This window comes from Trichechus manatus, unplaced genomic scaffold (genome assembly GCF_000243295.1).
Source record: "Trichechus manatus latirostris isolate Lorelei unplaced genomic scaffold, TriManLat1.0 scaffold00020, whole genome shotgun sequence".
NCBI lineage: Eukaryota > Metazoa > Chordata > Mammalia > Sirenia > Trichechidae > Trichechus > Trichechus manatus.
Genome location: NW_004443956.1, coordinates 8,719,342 through 8,738,436, shown reverse-complemented (window position 1 = coordinate 8,738,436; position 19,095 = coordinate 8,719,342). Strand labels below are relative to the sequence as shown.

The 19,095-nt window shown below is 42.2% G+C and overlaps 1 protein-coding gene across 2 annotated transcripts in view; it reads right to left on the bottom strand.

The window, feature by feature from the left end:
* Positions 1–6,309: 6,309 nt before the first annotated feature.
* The window catches only part of EOGT (EGF domain specific O-linked N-acetylglucosamine transferase), a 37,821-nt gene continuing 25,035 nt past the window's right edge, over positions 6,310–19,095 (bottom strand). Inside the window, exons 11-14 of one of the 2 annotated variants that reach the window (XM_004372724.2) lie at positions 13,456–13,517; positions 10,102–10,221; positions 8,998–9,100; positions 6,310–8,415 (exon numbers count right to left, since the gene is read on the bottom strand). In XM_004372724.2, the coding sequence (XP_004372781.1) occupies positions 8,269–8,415; positions 8,998–9,100; positions 10,102–10,221; positions 13,456–13,517 (432 nt within the window). In that variant the 3' untranslated portion in view covers positions 6,310–8,268. The remainder of the gene's footprint in view (positions 8,416–8,997; positions 9,101–10,101; positions 10,222–13,455; positions 13,518–19,095) is intronic. The other variant, XM_023727933.1, reaches the window with a different exon arrangement.

The following is a 19,095-nucleotide window of genomic DNA, read 5'->3' as shown; positions in this document are numbered from 1 at the left end:
GAGGAGTGTGCTGTCACAGTACAGGGAGAGCAGTTAGGGTCACATAACAGTGTATGTACAAATTTTTGTATGAGAGACTAACTTGAATTGTAAACTTTCACTTGAAGTACAACAATCTAAAAAAAAAAAAGAGAGAGACAAAAAAACCAGCCCCTGAAAACCCTATGGAGCACAGATCTCCTCTGACACACACGGGGTTGCTATGACTCAGAATCAACTGGACAGCAACTGGGGTCCTTGTTTAACTCTGAACTTCTTCGCAAAGAAAGCCCTACATCCAACCCATCTGCTACTTACTAGCTGCACCGCTCTGGGTATGTTCCTTAGTTTCTCTGCTCTCTGCTTAAATCCCTAGAAAATTTTCACATGTTTTTAAAAGGCGGCGGGGGTGAAGGGAAAACCAAGAAATAGTAAATGAGAGAGACTGTATATGGCCCACAAAGCCCATTACAAACCAGTTACCCTCCGTTCATTCCGACTCATAGTGACCCTATAGGACAGAGTAGAACTGACAGAGTAGAATTGCCCCATGGGGTTTCCAAGGAGCTGCTGGTAGGTTCGAACTGCCAACCTTTTGGTTAGCAGACAAGCTCTTAACCACTGCGCCGCCAGGACTCCATATGGCCCACAAAGTCTAACATATTTACTGTCTGGTCCTTTACAGAAAAGTTGGCAGACCCCTGCTCTAGCCGCCTAGTGAGGTGGGAGTTGGGCCGTTACCCAGCTACTGCCTAACCACTCTTTCAAGCACTTCTGACCATCCTGTTCTAAGCTCCACCTTCACCCAGGGCCGCATTACCCAGTAAGCAAGGTATGCACAGACCCAACTGTGCCTTCCCACCGATCTGCAGTGCACAATTTCACCTCTCCCCCACCACAGCAACTACGTAATGAAACCCATGTGAAATTGCTCACCACATCAGCAAGTAAATACAATTAAGCTCCGTACATATCTTGCTCAATGCAAGCCAGTGCATACTGTGCTTACTGGTTAATCCGCCCTTGCCTTCACCCCAGCTTCTAGAAGTACCTTACCCATCAGTTCCAATTCCTCAGTCTTTTGAGGATTCTGTGGTATGAATCAGGTAATTTCTTGACCAGCTTGGGACTCAGTTTTCTCAGTTCTGCTAAGACATTTGTTGCTGTTAGGTGCCATCGAGTCGGTTCCGACTCACAGCGACCCCATGTGCAACAGAACGTAACACTGCCCAATCCTGCACCATCCTCACAATCATTGCTTTTGAAACCATTGTTGCAGCCACGGTGTCAACCCATCTCGTCGAGCGTCTTCCTCTTTTTCGCTGACCCTCTACCCTCCCAAACATAATCTCCTTCTCCAGGGACTGATCCCTCCTAATAACTTGTCCAAAGTACGTGAGACAAGTCTCACCATCCTCGCTTCCAAGGAGCACTCTGGCTGTACCTCTTCCAAGACAGATTTGTGTGTTCTTCTGCCAGTCCATGGTATATTCAATATTCTTCACCAATACCATAATTCAAAGGCAGCAATTCTTCAGTCTTCTTATTTCATTGTCCAGCTTTCGCATGCATGTTAAGACACTTAAAACTTGTTTGTTTTCCAGTTTGCTGAAGTTTGTCCATTCGCTCTTCCCGTTCTCTTTGTTTTTGTGACTTAAAAAAAAAAAAATCCCTCAGCCAAAATTTTCACCGAAGGAAGAAAAAGAGATACAAGCATAAAATCAAAGAACTTAAGCATAACATTATACTATTAACATTTGACTTGGGGAAGTTTGGACTAACGTGGACTGGTGGTTTTCCCTACCTTATAAAAAATGTGTGTTTCCTGGTGTTAGTCACAGAAAAGGCCTAGGGACAATAAACACCCCCAATAGTAGGGCTAAGATTGTGGTCTCTAAATACCATTTTCTCTAGAAGGAACCAGGAATCTTTGAAGAAATGGCAGGTTCTATGGCTGGGCTAAGAGGTTTACAAGATGAGCCTGGGATATCTTGTGCCAGATGGCACACAAAGACCTGTCGTTACTGAGTCGATTCTGACTCATGGCAACCCCATGTGTTACACAGTAAAACCACTCCATAATGTTTTCGTGGCCATAATCTTTACAGAAGTAGATCACCAGGCCTTTCTTCCACACTACCACTGGGTGAGTTCGAACTGCCAACTGTTCGTGTTCGAGTGTAAACTGTTCGTGCCACTCAAGGACCAGACAGCAAGTAGGCTATTAAAGGACCAAAGGATTCAGAAGCCAACTTGAAAGGGTTTCTACTGGCCAAAAGATGGAATAATCTGAGTATCAGAAAGAATAATTTCTGACATTTATAAAAATGTTGAATATATAAAAGGCTACGCGTTCACAATGATACGAAAAAAAGAAAGAAAAGAGAGAGGGGGAAGAAAAGAGTAGCTGCTAAGGCTGCTTATGTACAACCAGATACCTCATGGGATTTGGTTCCTTGGTTTGGAGGTTTAGGATCCTGGTTTCATGGGACATCGCTGTTAATTGACCTAATAACGTGTTTCGTGCTTCTGTTCTACCTTCTAGTTTGTTGCACAGTACCTGGGGTCTTAAAAGCTTGCAAGCAGCCATCCAAGACATGATGATTGGTCTCTACTCACCTAGAACAACAAAGAAAAGAGGAGAGTCAGGAATGGGAGGAGGAAATGGAATGTGTGTCTAATTGCCTCCATGAACAACTGCCTCCTTTGCCATGAGACCAGGAGAACTGGATGGTGCCTGGCTACCATTACTGAACATTTTGATCAAAAGATTCTATAGAAGAATCCTGACCAAAAGGGGGAAAATGCAGAACAGAATTTCAAATTCTTATAGATTCCAGACTTTCTGGAGCCATGGGAGATGGATGATCCCCTGAAACTGTTGCCCTGAGACACTCTTTAAACTTTAAACCAAAAATATCCCTGAAGTTGTCTTAAAACCAAACAATAATTCATTTAAAATAGTAAAAAATGTCTGCCTCGAACATTGTCTAGAGCCCTGGTGGCACGGTGGTTAAGAGGTCAACTGCTAACCAAATGATTGACAATTCAAATCCACCAGCTGCTCCTTGGAAACCCTATGGAGCAGTACTACTCTGTCCTATAGGGTTGCTATGAGTCGGAATTAACTCGATGGCAATTGGTCTGGTTTTGGTTTGGTGAGCATTGTCTTAGGCTGGGTTCTCTAGAGGAGCCAAACCAGTGAAGCCTATATATGTAAGTATATATATAGATTTATTTCAAGTTAATGGCTCGCACAATTGTGGAGGCTGGCAAGTCTAAAATCTGCGGGTCAGGCATCAGGCTGGAGGCTTCTCATGACTTACGTGGTTGCAGGAGCTGACGAACCCAAAATCAGCAGGCAGGTCAGATGACAGGCTGCTGGCTCATGTCCCAAGAACCAGAGGTCAGAGGATGATGAGTCAGATGCAGAATCAAGAAAGCACAAGCTTTGCCAGAACATCACTATATATACATATACATACAGGATGCAGATCACACCCCCAAGGTAACTCCCCTTTCAACTGATTAGCTGCTCACATCAGCTCACAAAATGGAGGATGATTACATAATATCTGTGAAACCACTGAAAATCATGGCCTAGCCAAGTTGACACATAAGCTTAACCATCACAAGCATTGTGCTCTTTTAAGAACTATCTATATGTGATCAAAGTGACAACAGTAACTCCAAAGATTAGCTAGGAACCTTAGGGGTCAGTGAATTTATGTTAATGGAGGAGGAACAACTCAGAAAAGGAGGGTGAGAGTGGTTGCATAACTCGAGAAATGTAATCAACGTCACTGAATTGTACGTGTAGCAACAGCTGAATTGGTGTATGTTTTGGTGCGTATATTCTTAATGACAAAAAAAATTTTTTTAAAGAGAGGGGAAAGAAAAAAGGAAATAAAACTCATTGCACACTACTGGAGTTTGCTAAGGCACCAAACTCATTACTTTGAAAATTCCTCACTAAAGGGAAAGAATTAAATATTTCTCCTGCTTTTCAGATATGAACTTTCAGGGTAACCAAAGAGCCTACGGGATAAGGGAACGTTTTTCTATGCAGAAATGCAGAAGGAATGATGGAATTAGAAAGACTCAGAGGAAGGTCAATGGGGGACTTTCCAATAAAGAAATCAGGATTTATCCCCTGAACTCACTGATCAATCTTACTATCACTAAAATTGGTGCAATATGAATTACACAGTATCACGTCTAAGCACTATTCAAAAAAAAAAAATTAAATTTGCATCTAATGAAGCCTTCCAGTTGACAAGAAATAGGCAGCTAGTGGAACACACTAACTGGCACCACTCAACAATGTAGTGGATGTTGTAGTGTGCCATCCACATCCACTTCAAACTGAGGCACTCAGTCCCCCGTTGACGGGAATTTTGGTCACTGATGGATTGCAGCTGAGTTCCTCTCCAGATACTGCCTTCAGCTGAAGGGAGCTGCGTTGTCTGAGGTTACACCCCTCTCTGGGGATGGCCTGTGTCTTAGTTACCTAGTGCTGCGTTAACAAAACTACCACAAGTGGATGGCTTTAACAAACAGAAATCTATTCCCTTACAGTTTAGGAGGCTGGAAGTCTGAATTCAGGGTGCCAGCTCCAGGGGAAGGCTTTCTCTTTCTGTTGACTCTGGGGAAGGTCTTTGTCATCCATCAATCTTTCCCTCATCTAGGAGCTTTTCAGTGCAGGGACACCAGGTCCAAAGGACACGCTCCATGCCCAGTGCTTCTTTCTTGGTGGTAGGAGGTCCCTCTCCTATTCTCTTGCTTCTCTTTCACATCTCAAAAGAGATTGACTCAATACAACCTAATCCTAGATTGTGTCCTGCCTCATGAACATAACTGCCTCTAATCCTGCCTCATTAACATCATAGAGGTTCGGATTTACAACACGTAGGATAATTACATCAGATCACAAAATGGAGGACAACCACACAATACTAGGAATCATGGCTTAGCCAAGTTGACACTTTTTTGGGGACACAATTCAATCCATGACAGCTCGTATCTGATGACTAGTGGATACGGGGATCTCTTGCCTCATTTGAGGACCTCTCTAAAGGACCAGGCCAGCTCCAGAGCTCCCTGGCTGAGTCCTCACCTGCTGGTGCACTGCGGTTCAATTTCTCCATCTGCCCAATCCTGTTCACCGTCCTTCCTCACAGGTGTGGATCATGAGAACCCTCCCCACTAAACGACCTGCACACGACTCTCCATCCCTGAGTCTGTTTTCCAGGGAACATGACCTAAGACCTTCTTCCACAGTCTTTCTTAATAGCTAGAGTTACTCTCTTCAAAAAGTCAGTCAGCCCATGCTTTTCCTGTGTTCATATCCCTTGAACAGCTCCCATCTCATCAGAATCAAAGGACAATCCACACCCTCCTCTCATTACCTCTTTGATTTCATCTACTGCTCTGCTCCTGGATTGCTCTGCTCCAGCTACACTGGCCTCTGCTATTCCTTAAGCACACCAGGCATGCTCCTGCCTCAGGGCCTATGTACTTGCTGTTCTGTCTTCCTGGAATGCTCTTTGCCCGGTTGTCTGCATTGCTTCCTCCCTTACCGCCTTCAAGTCTCAACTCAAATACCACCTCCTCAGTGAGGCCTTCCTTGATCCCTACTTCAGTGTGCGGGACTCCACCTCGGCACAGAACTCCACCTCGGCACAGAACTCCACAGCCTCTTTTCTGCTTTAGTTTTCTGCACAGCATTTATCAGCGTTTGGCTATAAATACAGTATATTTTACCAACTTGTATATTGCCTGTCTCTTCTGCTGCAATGTAAATTCCATGAGGGCAAGGATTTTCGTCTCTTCATTTCACCGCCAGAATTACCCCCAGAAGCTGGAATAGCAATAGTTGCTCACTCAGTATTTACTGAACAAGCAGGCAAGTAAATGAATGGTAGACTATGGTTGTGGAACAGAAGATCTGGGACCTTTAAGAAAGTCCCTCAAACTGCATCTGATTTTCTTCCCGTATAAAATGGGAACAATAATTCTTCTATCATTTTTGTAAGGATTATACCATATAACATTTAGAAAAGCATCATCTAATAAAATGCTAAATAAACGTAAGGTGTGATTTTTGCTTACACCAAATTCTACACGGGTGAGCTGCTTAATTTTTTATCATCAAATAGCTACACATTGTCAGAGAAGTAAGCATATAACAGTCAGACACAGAAAACCTTGAAAATAATATTCTGACATTCAAATAAAATATAAAAAGATTTATTCCAAAGGCATACCTAAAATGTACAAATAATTGAAATGCATCCCTTTTAAAGACTTAAATCGATACAAACAGCAGCCTTCACATCTAAAATTTTATAACAAATTGGACACCTTCTTTTGTTCCTATAAAAAAGTCTGATAAAAGCTAATTCGATAAAGTGTCAAATGTATTTTCTTGTTTATTATAAAGCTTATTCTCTTTAAATGCAAAATATGCAAATATAATAGTTTTATCAGAAAATGGTTCTCAATTTCTGAAATGCTTGTTACCCTATAGAATCAACAGTTCCCACGTGTTCCTTAAAATGAGGTAAGATAAACATTGAAACAGTATTTTTTCCAGATAGCTTTTTCAGATGTTTATACCTCTCTGACTAAAAGTGCAACATTGTCTTTACAATTCTTTTCCTGTGAAATATTTTCCCAGTGGTTATTCAGTATTCTGCACAAAAAACAGTAGCAATACCTGTTATTTACATATTCATAATGTAGCTCTTTTTACACAATTGTAAGATCCAAATCAAAGCTATTGCCACAGTGATTCACTATTTCTTTATAGACACTTTAATAAACATCCCTCAACTCTAGGAAGCGGTCCATAATCCTTTAAAGCAAGACTCAGCAAACTTTTTCTGTAAAGGGCCAGGTAGCAAATATTTTAGGCTTTGTGGGCCACTTAGCTTCTCTGTGTATGTTCTTCTTTTTCTTTTTTCCTTTAACAACTCTAAAATTAAAAAAAAAAAAACTCTTAGCTCCGCTATAGTTTGCTATCCTCCTACTTTCAAAAACAGAAGTCACTAGTCTCTAGATGACTCAAGTGTTCATAAAATGTAAACTTTACATTCTGCAGTAAAATAAACCCAGGGCTTCCGATTGCTAAAATAAAAGCTCACACACTATCAGAAATGAATCCCATTCAAAGAATGGGACTTCATTCCAGATGCTTTTTCAATCACTGGCACTTTCTTATGGCTTAATTCTTTTTCAGTTTGAACTGGATAATTCACATGCGTCTGTACTTTTTTATAGGGAGAAATTGTCTTCATGTGGCCAGTATGACATTTGCAAAAATAAAGATTGGATACTTTCATGCTAATAAGAGGTAGATGCACACACACAGATACACGCAGTTACAAATACACGCACAATAGAAATCTGCATTTGATAAATAAATTCAACATAAATGCTCTCCACGGTTAAGAAGTCAGTGAAAATCATCTATAAGGTACACAAGATAGTCCTACAGAATGTTTGAATTTGTTTTTATCATATGTAACTGTTACATACGATACATGGATAAATGATAAATCAAATACATGATTTGAATATGAATTGTATTATATGAATATAAATTAATATAAAATCACGGTCTATTTCTTGAGGTACATCACCTGGAGCTGATTACAAGGATATAGCAGAGAATTCAATGGCAGTTGGTTTGGGCTCTGATGATAGAACAAAATAGGTCTGTTTATAACACTATTCAGTCTATAAAGTGGTCCTACAGCTTGGTACCAAGAACCACAACTATGGAAAGTCTTAAGAACGTGTATGTGCTGTACGGAGTTTTCCTTTCTTACCACAAACAGTCTTAGTGAACAGATTATGACAAATAAAAGAACGGTTGTGAATTTACCCAAATATATCATAAACAAGTTGGGACGCTCCAAAGCACAATCACATGGTATTCTACAAAAACATTTACAAATTCTAAAGCTAAGGAAGTTGAAATCTTTGGTATCACTAAAAGGAAAGTTCAGTTAGCCTAGCAAGCCCATGTCTAGCTTCTGAACTACAAAAGTTTCCAGTGCAAAAATATTATCTTGATAAATAGCAATGACACAGAAATCGTGCAAAACACTTAAAAGACTATAAAACAAATAAGTAATACCTTGAAGATATGTTTGGGTACAGAAAAGGTCATTTTGGGGTAGGAAATAACAGGTATTTTGTTGTTGTTTTTTTTTAACTGATTTAATAGTGACTTTGGGTATTCCCGGTTTAAATACTCTCTCTTGGCAAACAGACTCAACACTTTTATAGCTCATCATGTTTTTTCTTAAATGGCCACTTTGGGTGTTGTGATACGTGGTCTGCGGCCTGGAGGACAAGGTACATAAATTCTTCTATGTCAAAAGAGTAGTTGGTAAACTTTGGGTGCTCTCCCAGAGTGGGGTGATGGCCCTGCAAAGAGCAAACCAAATACAAATCTATAAGTAATTGAGGACATTGTTTTCTGTACAGGAAAAAAAATCATTTTACTTTGGCCAAGCAAGCATTTTAATTTATGCTCTAGGTCAAAAGTCAGCAAACTTTTTCTGTAAAGGACCAGGTAATGAATATCTTCAGCTTTGCGAACCCTACAATCTCTGTTGCAACTACTCAAGTCTGCCATTGTAGGGCAAAAGCAACCATAGACAATCCATAAAAAAATGAGCGTGGCTGTGTTCCAATAAAACTTTATTTATAAAAACAGACAGTGGGTCGGACTTGGCCTCCAGAGCTGTACTTTGTTGATCCCTGCTACATATAATTTAATAGATCTTTATAGGTCCAGATTTCACAAAGTTGTCATATTGATGTTGAAGATATAGAGTTTTTAATTCCTCTTTTCCTCCAAGTTGTTAATATAAAATACAACTCACTAGTACAAAGAACAGTTTATCTTAGGATTGAAATGCAATAACAGTTTTTCATATTAATAATTAGATACTTCTTAAACCAATTAAAAAGCAAAACAAGATGAGTTTTGTGATGGAACTTTACCTTATCTTGAGGAAAGACTTTGTTCTGCTTCCGCCAAGTGATATAGTGGACACCTCTGAGTCTTGCCAAGTCTAAGTAACAGCGTTCATCTTCACAGTTGTACCTAAGGACACAGGGTGTCCACATATGAGGCTTTCAGCCAGGGGTTTTTCCCAATCAACAGTTCTGGAGGAAATGCACACCTCAAATATATTCATGCAAAAGGTTTTATAAACACTAAAAAAGGCTGAGAGAGATTATTTTTAAAATCTTCTCAGAACTAGATGACCTTAACTTTTCAAAAACAGAACAGAATTGTTATGAATTGAATTGTGTCCCCTGAAAATATGTGTGGTAAATCCTAGCCTCTATGCCACTGGTTATAATCCTACTAGGGAATGGGTTATCTTTGTCATGTTAATGATTAATGTTATGTAGAATGGTTTGCAGGGGGTGGGAAGTTCTTGACAACTTTTTCTGAATAGTCCCCCATTTAAATACTGAGTCAAAGTATTTTTAAAATGCAGCCATAAGATCCAGATACTTAGCACACAGTAGGAAAAATAAGGTAACAGTAATTGCTATTGGTGTGTCCAGAACTGAAGATGGGGCGTGAATAGAATTATTAAGGAAGGGAAGGCCAGGTCTCCGTAACTACAGCAGTGCCCCAGAAATCACTTACCCCATCCAGGGCCTCAGTCTCCCTGGAGATGACGTCAGTGAGCGAGAAGCCAAGCGGCTGGCTTGTGTTGGAAGCTGTGTTGCTCACTAGACATACACATTCTCTTTTAACATAATAATTACACTGAGTGCAGGGTATTCTCACAGCTCACAGTCTGAGAGGCACACAGCAAGGAGCTCAGAATACAGAAGACACAGTGTCACATCTTTTCACATTATGTTGAGGGGGCTGGCAAGGAGGAAGGGGTGGTTTGCTTGCTAGGTGCCACAGCAAGCAGCAGACTAAATTGTTAGCACTGGATCTTTCTGTTTTTGTAGATGCCTATAGAATGTGACTTCCCTGTAATGATTAAATATTAAGCCTTTCGACATTCTGAACGAAAGGTTCAGCACACATAAAGCGTTGTTAGCAGCCTCCACGTAAAACCACCACCAGACACTTACAGTTCGAATACCGTAGCCCAGTCTGGAAGGAAAAGTAAATGGGTAAGACCAGCTCCGTGCATCCCAATAAATATGTCCGTGTTATGTGTGATCCTCAGCTGGTCTAAAAATCCAAGTTCCCTGTGAATGTCAGAACAACACAAGACAGATGGGAGAAGAGAAAAAGGACTGAGTTAGCCCATGACTCAGAGAGAAGATTCCCCCATCTTACATCACATTCCACCTTTATGATTTTTTGCCAATTTACAGCCAATGCTATTAATTATTTAGTAACTTAAATTTTTTTCTAAGTCAGCTACCTTTTTTTTAATAATTTATTTAATTTTTTGTTGTTGTTAAGAAGACCCACAACAGAACATACACCAATTCAAGTTTCTGCAGGTACAATTCAATGACACTGATTACATTCTTCAAGTTGTGCAACCATTCTCACCCTCCTTTTCTGAATTATTCCCCCACATTAATATAAACTCACTGCCCCTTAAGTTTCCTATCTTTGATTCCATACAGATAGTTCTTTAAAGGAGCACAATGCTCAAGGCAGACATTCTTTCCTAATTAGGCTAATCTACTGTTTGGTTTAAAGAAGACTTTGGGGGATATTTTTTAAGATTTAAAGGTTATCTCCGGGCAATAGTTAGGAGGGTTTATCTAGCTTCCTCGGATCCCTGGTGGTGCAGTGATGAAGTGTCTGGCTGCTAACCAAAAGGCCAGCAGTTTGAATCCACCAGCCGCTCCTTGGAAACCCTATGGGGCAGTTCTACTCTGTCCTATAGGGTCGCTATGAGTTGGAATCGAGCAATGGGTTTGGGTTTTATTTGTGTTTTTGGTTTATGACATCCTAACACCAAACTAAAAACTATTGCCTTGAGATAATAAAAGAATTTAAAAAAGAAAAGAAATTTCTCCTTGTTTAAGTTATTCAATGCCATCTGGGTGCACCTAAAATTATCTCAGATTCCAGCAGGGCATTTCCCTGCCTTTGGAACATTGTTGTTGTTGTAAGGTACTGCCGAGTAGGTTCCTTCACATAGCAACCCTACAGGACAGAGTAGAACTGCACCACAGGGTTTCCTAGTCTGTAATCTTGACAAGAGCAGATCAGAAGGTCTTTTCTCCCATGGAGCTGCTGGTGAGTTTGAACCGCCAACCTTTTGGTTAGCAGCTGAGCACTTACCCATTGCACCGCCATGGACATACTAATTCATAATTTTATGCATGTTAGAATTGTCAAAGTATCCTTTAAGTCCAAGACACAATAAGTGTATAAACGATTCTCAACAGAAAAGCAATGCTAAAAAGTTCATTAAGATCAGGCAACAAAGAAATGCCGGAACAAAGATAACACTCTAAATACACATACTGGAATTAGATCTCCCGACGTTACTTCACCCAAAGTAAAGAAAAATACACAATCAAGGTTATTTTGGATCTAAGAAGGGAAGGTTCTCTTCCAGTCAGGTGCTCCTTTTTAAAGAGCATCCTTTCCCAATATGACAAAAACTCCACATAGCAAAGGAAGACAACAGCTGAATGCCCATGACTTGCAACAGGTAAACGTGACTCAGCGTTCCAGAAAGAGAACTGACACCAAAAGAAGGATGGTCACTTGCCCAGGTGAATATACCCCTGGAGGAGCCAGGTGTGGGAAAACACCTGTGGATTAGCACTCACAAATCTCCGTACTATTATGTTACTAACACTGCCCTGAACTCAGATTGGCCAAGCATGAAGGTATTGCCATTCTTCACCTGGGAAACTCCTACTAGTTGCCTTTGAGTTAATTCTGATTCATGACAACCCATGTGTGTCAGAGTAGAACTGTGCTCCATACGGTTTTCAATGGCTGATTTTTTGGAAGTAGGTCTCCAGGCCTTTCTTCTGAGGCGTCTCTGGGTGGACTCAAGCCTCTGACCTTTCAGTTGGCAGCCAAGCGAGCTAACCACTGGCACCACCCAGGGACTCCGGGAAGCTCCTACGTAGCCTTAAAGCACATACAGCCTCAGAGGTGCCCTCCCAACTCTTTCAGGTGGATGTCGGGGCCCTGCTTGGCTCCCACACTTCTTCATATGGCAGTGAGGGACGGTCCCCACAGCAGAGCGTAATCTGCAAAACGGGAACACCCTTGTGAGCCTCACAGGACTGCTGATAGGGTGAAAGGAGATAAAGCGAGTAAAGCGTAATGGTGAGTCTCAATCAATGGTAGCTATTTTTATGATTGCTATTCATGTGTATTTAGTGTCTGAGGTCCTCAAGACAAGAGCCAACATCCTCATCTTTGGGTTCCAACCACTGAGCATGGGGACCAGCTCGTGGTCAGTGCCCAGTAAAGATCTGTTGTATAAATGAACTAATGTACGATGAATGAGGTGCAAACTCCGTGCTTATGTTCTCTGCGATATCCTTAGTACTGCCTGTGCTAGATATCCATATGCTGGCATACGTATACTGTTTTTTTTTTTTTTTAGCATAGAAGGAAAACTGTTTATAGTGATAAATCTGGAAAGCAGGACTGTGACTGTCGGTGGGTGAGGAAAACCAATCGCTATCATCCATTCAGACTCATCGCGACCCCATGTGACAGATTAGAGCTGTCCCATAGGGTTTCCGAGGCTGTAATCTTTACAGAAGCAGACTGCCTCATCTTTCTCCCGAGGAGCGGTTAGTGGGTTCGAACCACAGACCTTTCAGTTAGCAGCTGAGCACTTAACCACTGTACCACCAGGGCTCCTGGTGGGCAAAGGCAGGGGAGGATAAAAGGTTTCACTTTTCCTTATAAGCTTTTCTATGCTGCTTGACTTTTCAACTGGAAACGTGTACTACTTCTCACCATTATTGTTTTTAAGTCAACATAACTTAGCTGGGCAGTGATTTCAGGTATATTTTGTCTTTCTAGATCTTGCATTTGTATCAGAATTCAAAAAGAAATGTGAATGCTTAAAAGACAAAAAATCTCATATTATTCTATACCTTTCAAATGTTCCCAGATAAATCATTTTAGGTCAAACGTTGAAACCTGGCAGGTAGCAGGGCCAATTAGGCCTACAACATATATATTTTTTTAATTCTGAATTAGTTGCACTTTTAAAAATTTATAACTTTCCAATAAAAATCAGGATGCATCACTTTTCTTGGAAAATGGGAAGGCATCCCAACATCAGGCCCCGTAACGCTGAACAGCGACCACACCTGTATCTGAGGTCCTCACCTGCCCATTAACCGCTGGTGGCAACTGTCTGTCCCTTTGGGTTATAAAGTGCCAAAAGCTCCCATCCTACCAATGCTTTCTATCCCCCATTAACTCATCCGAGCAAAAGACGACAGCATCTGTCCGAGAGCAGGCTCTGTACTTACTTATACTTGTAATCCACAATCTGGACTTCAAACATGGACACTGTTTTCAATGCATTTACAAGCTGGGGGGGAAAAAAAAAAAACATTTGGAATTTTTTTCCTTCTTTTTCTTTTGTTTTACTTTCCCTTATGAATCCCAATGAAAATGCCTTGTTTTCCGGATAAAATATCCTTCAGGTATTTAATATCCTCAGGTCCACTGTTTCAACCTTTCATTGAGTTCAAATCCACTGGACACATCACTTTACCTTCCTCAAAGTCCACCACACTGGGTCGCTGAGAGGCTGGATGGGGAAAGTTCACAGAAGCAAAGCGCTCAGCCCATAAGCTCAGTCAATGTGCTTACTACCATTTGCTAGTTATTCTGCCAACTTTTAACATGTACTTATCGGGCACTGATGACATTCCAGACATTACATTAAGAGGCTTCTTTCCGTGTGTTATCTCATTTCAGACAAACCACTAGCCCTCTGGACCTCAGCCTCTGAAAATACTAAATTCTCAGCAGAAAAACACTTTCAGTATTTGTACACAGAAAAAAAAGAATTATTCTTTTAACAAACAGAAAGTAGCCAAGCACGGTTTAATCTGTAACAAAATACTCAGCCATGGCTGCCTATGTCCCTCGCAATTAGGTCAGCTTAACCCAACTCTGTGGATCTCGGTTGTCGTTTTTGTTGGGTGCCAGCAAGTCGCTTCCAACACATAGCGACCCCATGTGACAGGGTAGAACTGCCTCATGGGGTTTTCTGGGCTGTAATCTCTAGGGAAGCAGATTGCCATGTCTTTCTCCCACAGAGCTCTGGGTAGGTTTGAACTGCCAACCTTTTGGTTAGTAGCCAAGTGCTTAACCATTCCGCCATTGGACGCCTTTGCCATTCAGTGATTTCTGCACTCGTGCCATGTTGCCCTGTGCCAACAGCAGCAGCAACAATTACAACAAGCGCCACTTACTGTGCACTTACATGGTGCCTGGAACTTCTAACTGCTTTAAGTACACTTCACCTCATCCTCATAAACATCACACCAAATAGGTATTATCGTTATTACACCTACTTTACAAACGAGAAAACTGAGGATTAGAGAAGTTAAATAGCTTCCTCAGGGTCTCCCAAATTGCAAGTGCAGAGCCAAAATCAAATGTCAGTCATCTGACCCCAGAACCTGTGTTCTTAACCACTGCATGCTCTTCTCCACTTACAAAAGGCCGACAGGCAACGACAAAAACCCAACTCCTACAGCCCTGCTAAACACACACGCGCACACACACACAGTCGTAAAATGGAAGGCTCTCTCTAGAGTATCCCTGCACCCCCGTGAATATAATGCTTATATCAAAGAGTTGAAGGAGTGAGACTAGAAGATTAGAATTCCACTTTGCAGGCGAGAATTAATCAGATGGCACGCTTGGTTCTTCTTATGAGATGGGCCCACATAAAACGGAACACGTGCTCCTGAGAGTCCCACAGAAGTGTGCTCTTTTTTACAATTTCTAGTCAAACCAGAAAGGTGGCCGTATCCTTCCCAACATGACTGTTCAAACCCTGAAGTTGGGCAGGATTCCATAATTAGCATAATTAGCATAATTAGCGCATCTAGGTTTTATTACATCTTCACTCATTATATTAGAGTTAAGGGTGCTTTCTTCACTGCCTGATAGCTGCCTTTTCACGTGCTGCGCATTCCTCGGGAGAACAGCAGCCAGCTGGGTGCCCTCTGGCTTGGAGCTGGCAGCTGAATGACCAAACCTCACCTTTGGGCAATATCATTTGGGCAATCCGCATGATTGAGTCTGAAAACCCTGATGCCTGCGCTGTCAATATTGCTGCTACCCCTTTCTATTGGACTTCTTTCCAGGAATTTGATGCTGTTTCTTAGCCTGCCCCTTCCCAATGGGCTGGGAATAAAGGGAGATTCAGCCTCCTCTAAAATCAATTTAAGGAGCCCTGGTGGCACAACGGTTAAGCACTCAACTGCTAAGCGAAAAGTTGGCAGTTCAAACCCACCCCGAGATTCCACGGGAGAAAGACCTCGCCATCTGCTTCCGTAAAGATTACAGCCAAGAAAACCCAATGGGGCAGTTCTACTCTGTCACATCAGGTTGTTATGAGTCAGAATCAACTCAATGGCACACAACAACAAGATCTATTTGCTCTTCTAAGCAATAGAGTACTCTGGTTAAGACAGCAGGCTCAAGACCCAGACTACCTTGACTCAACTCTCCATTCCTCTACTTACTAGCTGTCTTCTTCAGCTCTAAGCCTCAGTGTCCTTGTCTAGAACACAGGATAATAATAAAGTACCTACCTCATGAGTTTGCTGGGAAGGTTGAGGGACATAACGCATGGGGAGCACACAGTCATATGTTTGACACATAGTTAGCACTCAATATGGTGGTGCAGGGGTTAAGAGCTCGCTGCTAATCAAAAGGTCAGCAGTTCTAATCCACCAGCCACTCCTTGGAAACCCTATGGGGCAGTTCTACTGTGTCCTATAGGGTCACTATGACTTGGAATTGACTTGACAGCAACGGGTATACCAATACAGACTGTTAATCTGTCTGCTACGGCAACTTCCCATCCATCTATCCAACACTGCACTAGTCGATGCCTTTCTTCTCAGCACTTAAAAAATAAAATAAAAATTCCTCATTTCTCACATCCACATAGCTTACAATCAACATCCTCATTATGCCATATGTTCGTGTCCTCCATAATCCATATGGGTCTCAAGAAGAAAAGCTAATTACATAATTTTGGCCACCCTGTTAGGCATCCAAAGGAGCCTGTATATAACGTCTTACCCCCTACCAAGTTTTTCCCATCTTAATTCTTAACTGCTCAGGCTAAAAGCGTCAGACTTGATATTCAATACCTTTCTTGGCCTTACCCAACACAATACTATACAGTCCAACAGTTACTATCGTAGGCTCTCTCTCCAAGACAGATCCTGAATCCGTCCATTTTGCCCATGTCTACTGTCATCTTAATCCAGCCTCTCTCTCACATGGGCCTACTGCAACAGCCCCTAAGTAATCTCCTTGCTCCTATTCTTACCACCACAGTGACTTAAGAAGAAAACTCAGTTCATGTATTTCCCTGTGTATTAGTTTTCTATTTGCTGCTGGACCAGGTTATCACAAATTTGGAGTCTTAAAACAACACAAATGTGCTATCCTGCAGTTCTGTAGAAGTCTGGCACAGGTGTAGAAGTCTGGCACAGGTCTCACCGGGCTAAAATCAAGCAGTCGGCAGGGTGGCACTCCTTTCTGGAGGCTCTAGGAGGAGAATCCACGTCCTTGCCTCCTCCATCTTCTAGAGGCTGCCCACATCCCTTGACTCGTGGCCCCTTCCTCAATCTTCAAATCCAGCAACGTAGCATCTCTCTGACATTGCTTCTGTCATCGTATCTCCTCTGACTCTTTCCTGTCCCTCTTCTACTTTTAAGGAAGTACTTAAGTGATCAGGGAGGCCTGATCATTGAGAACAATCCAGCCAAGAAAAGAGCCTTCCAGGCCAAGGCAAAGGATTTCTGGTGGACTGAGCTTCAGGTCCACTTGTGATTGCACTGGGTCTACCAGAAAAATCCAGGATGATCTCCCTATCTTACGGTCAACTGACGAGCAATCTCAATTCCATCTGCAACCTTAATTCTCCTTCACCACACAATTTAACCTATTCACTGTTCCTGGGATCAGGACATGAACATCTTCAGGGGCCATTATTCTGCCTACCACGTCCAGCTTAAAACTTTGCAGTGGCTTCCCCTCACATGCAATCCCGTCGTTCCCACCAAGGTCAATGAGGCTGCTGTGACGTGATCTCCCCGCACCACGGCCGACGTCTCTGATCTCTTCTGGTATCACACCACCTCTCTGGCTATGTTACAGCCACATCGGTGTTCTCTCCATTTCTGGAGCTCAGTCCACCAGGGGACCTTTGTCTCGGCCTGGAAGGCTCTTTTCTTGGCTGGATTCTTCCTACCAACCAGGTCTCATTTAAAGCAGCACCTCTGCAGACTCTCCCCCTCCACCCTCATCCCCGGTCTCTATCACATCACTCTTTTTATTTCCTTCAAAGCATTTATTATTAACTGAAATCACTTTACTACTTGTTTACTTATTTCTTGTCTGTTTTTCTGGAATATGGCTTTTTTTTTTTTTAATGTTCCTTTGACCAGTTTGAGGCCCTGTCCACAGGCCGGTCAGTTCCCCTTCTTGAACAGCAGATTAAGTCCACATCCCAACCACTTCCCTTGTGGGGCTCTCACACTCTGGGGCCACTATACACCCACCCTAATCACCCCGGGGCTTGGCACCTAACAACTAGGGAAAGTTTCTATGTCTCGGAACCCATGAAAGTATTCAAATTAGCCAATCCACAGGGAACTCACAAAACTTAGCTAACCCCACCTCACCTGCCATACTTCAGCCCCTTCTATAACTCCAGTTTGCTGCTACCCTGTCCCAGAGTGCAATCCAGTGGGGTCTTCTCTCATTTGGAGTTGTAAGTAACAAAGAGTTCTGCCTTTCATCTATTTGAGTGTAAAGCAGCCCTAGTGGTACAACGGTTAAGTGTTCAGCTGCTAACTGAAAGGCTGGCAGTCTGAATGCAACCAGTGGTTCCATGGGAGAAAGATCTAGTGATCTGTTCCCATAAAGATTACAGCCAAGAAAACCCAATAGGGCAGTTGTGCTCTGTCACATGGGGTCACTATGGCACCATAAACAACAGGGTTTGAGGCAGGTCCAAAAGATAGTGAAAACATCATCTACCTGAGTGTCTCTACCATTCAAATAACCTACAGCCACACCTAATATTTTAAAATTATAAAACACTCCCCCTCTAGACTGTGAGCTCTATGAGGCACGGACCTTACTGTCTTGTCTCTACTGTACCTCCAGGGCCTATAGCATGGCCCAGCACAGAATAGATACTCAATACATCTTCCTACTGCCAGGCTATCTTCAGGCCATGATGTTGTAGGTGGGGACCTTGCAAGATGATCTCATTAACAGAGCTGATGCTGCTGAAATGAGCTGGGAAGCCTAGGATGTGAACAATTTCTAAGACATAAAGCTGCTAGATCCCCACAGTACTGCCACACTCCATCAACCATCTCCCAAAAGCGCCTCTCACGTGTTTGCTGCTAGAATGTCTGGAGGGGGAATGTTTGACAATCTATGGCCATGAAGGCAGGACTCGAGATAGTTTTTGTGTCTGCCTTCTCTCTGAGCTGCTGCATGAACACTTACAATAAGGACAAGCTAGTTTGGGCTATGGGTGCTTCGGTGACTTCCACTGATAATTCAAACCCAATGAATGAACTAAGCGTAGTCCATCCAACTTTTCTAGAAGCTAATAATTTCGAACAAAGCTTTTAACGTAATGTGAAAAAATGGAACACATTAGTCATGGGGAGGTAAATTCAATATGATGAAAAAAAAAAAAGTGTGTGGGGATATATACCATTTAAACATGGCTGCACTATTGACAACTGCAGCTCCCACAGGCCTCTATGCTGCACAGCATGTTGAGACTTGTCCCCAACATGTTGAGACTTGTCACGACTTGTTTTTCCAAACCCGTTACTGACTGGCTTGTTTACCTGAATTCCTCCTCCCTTGCCCGAAACTTATTG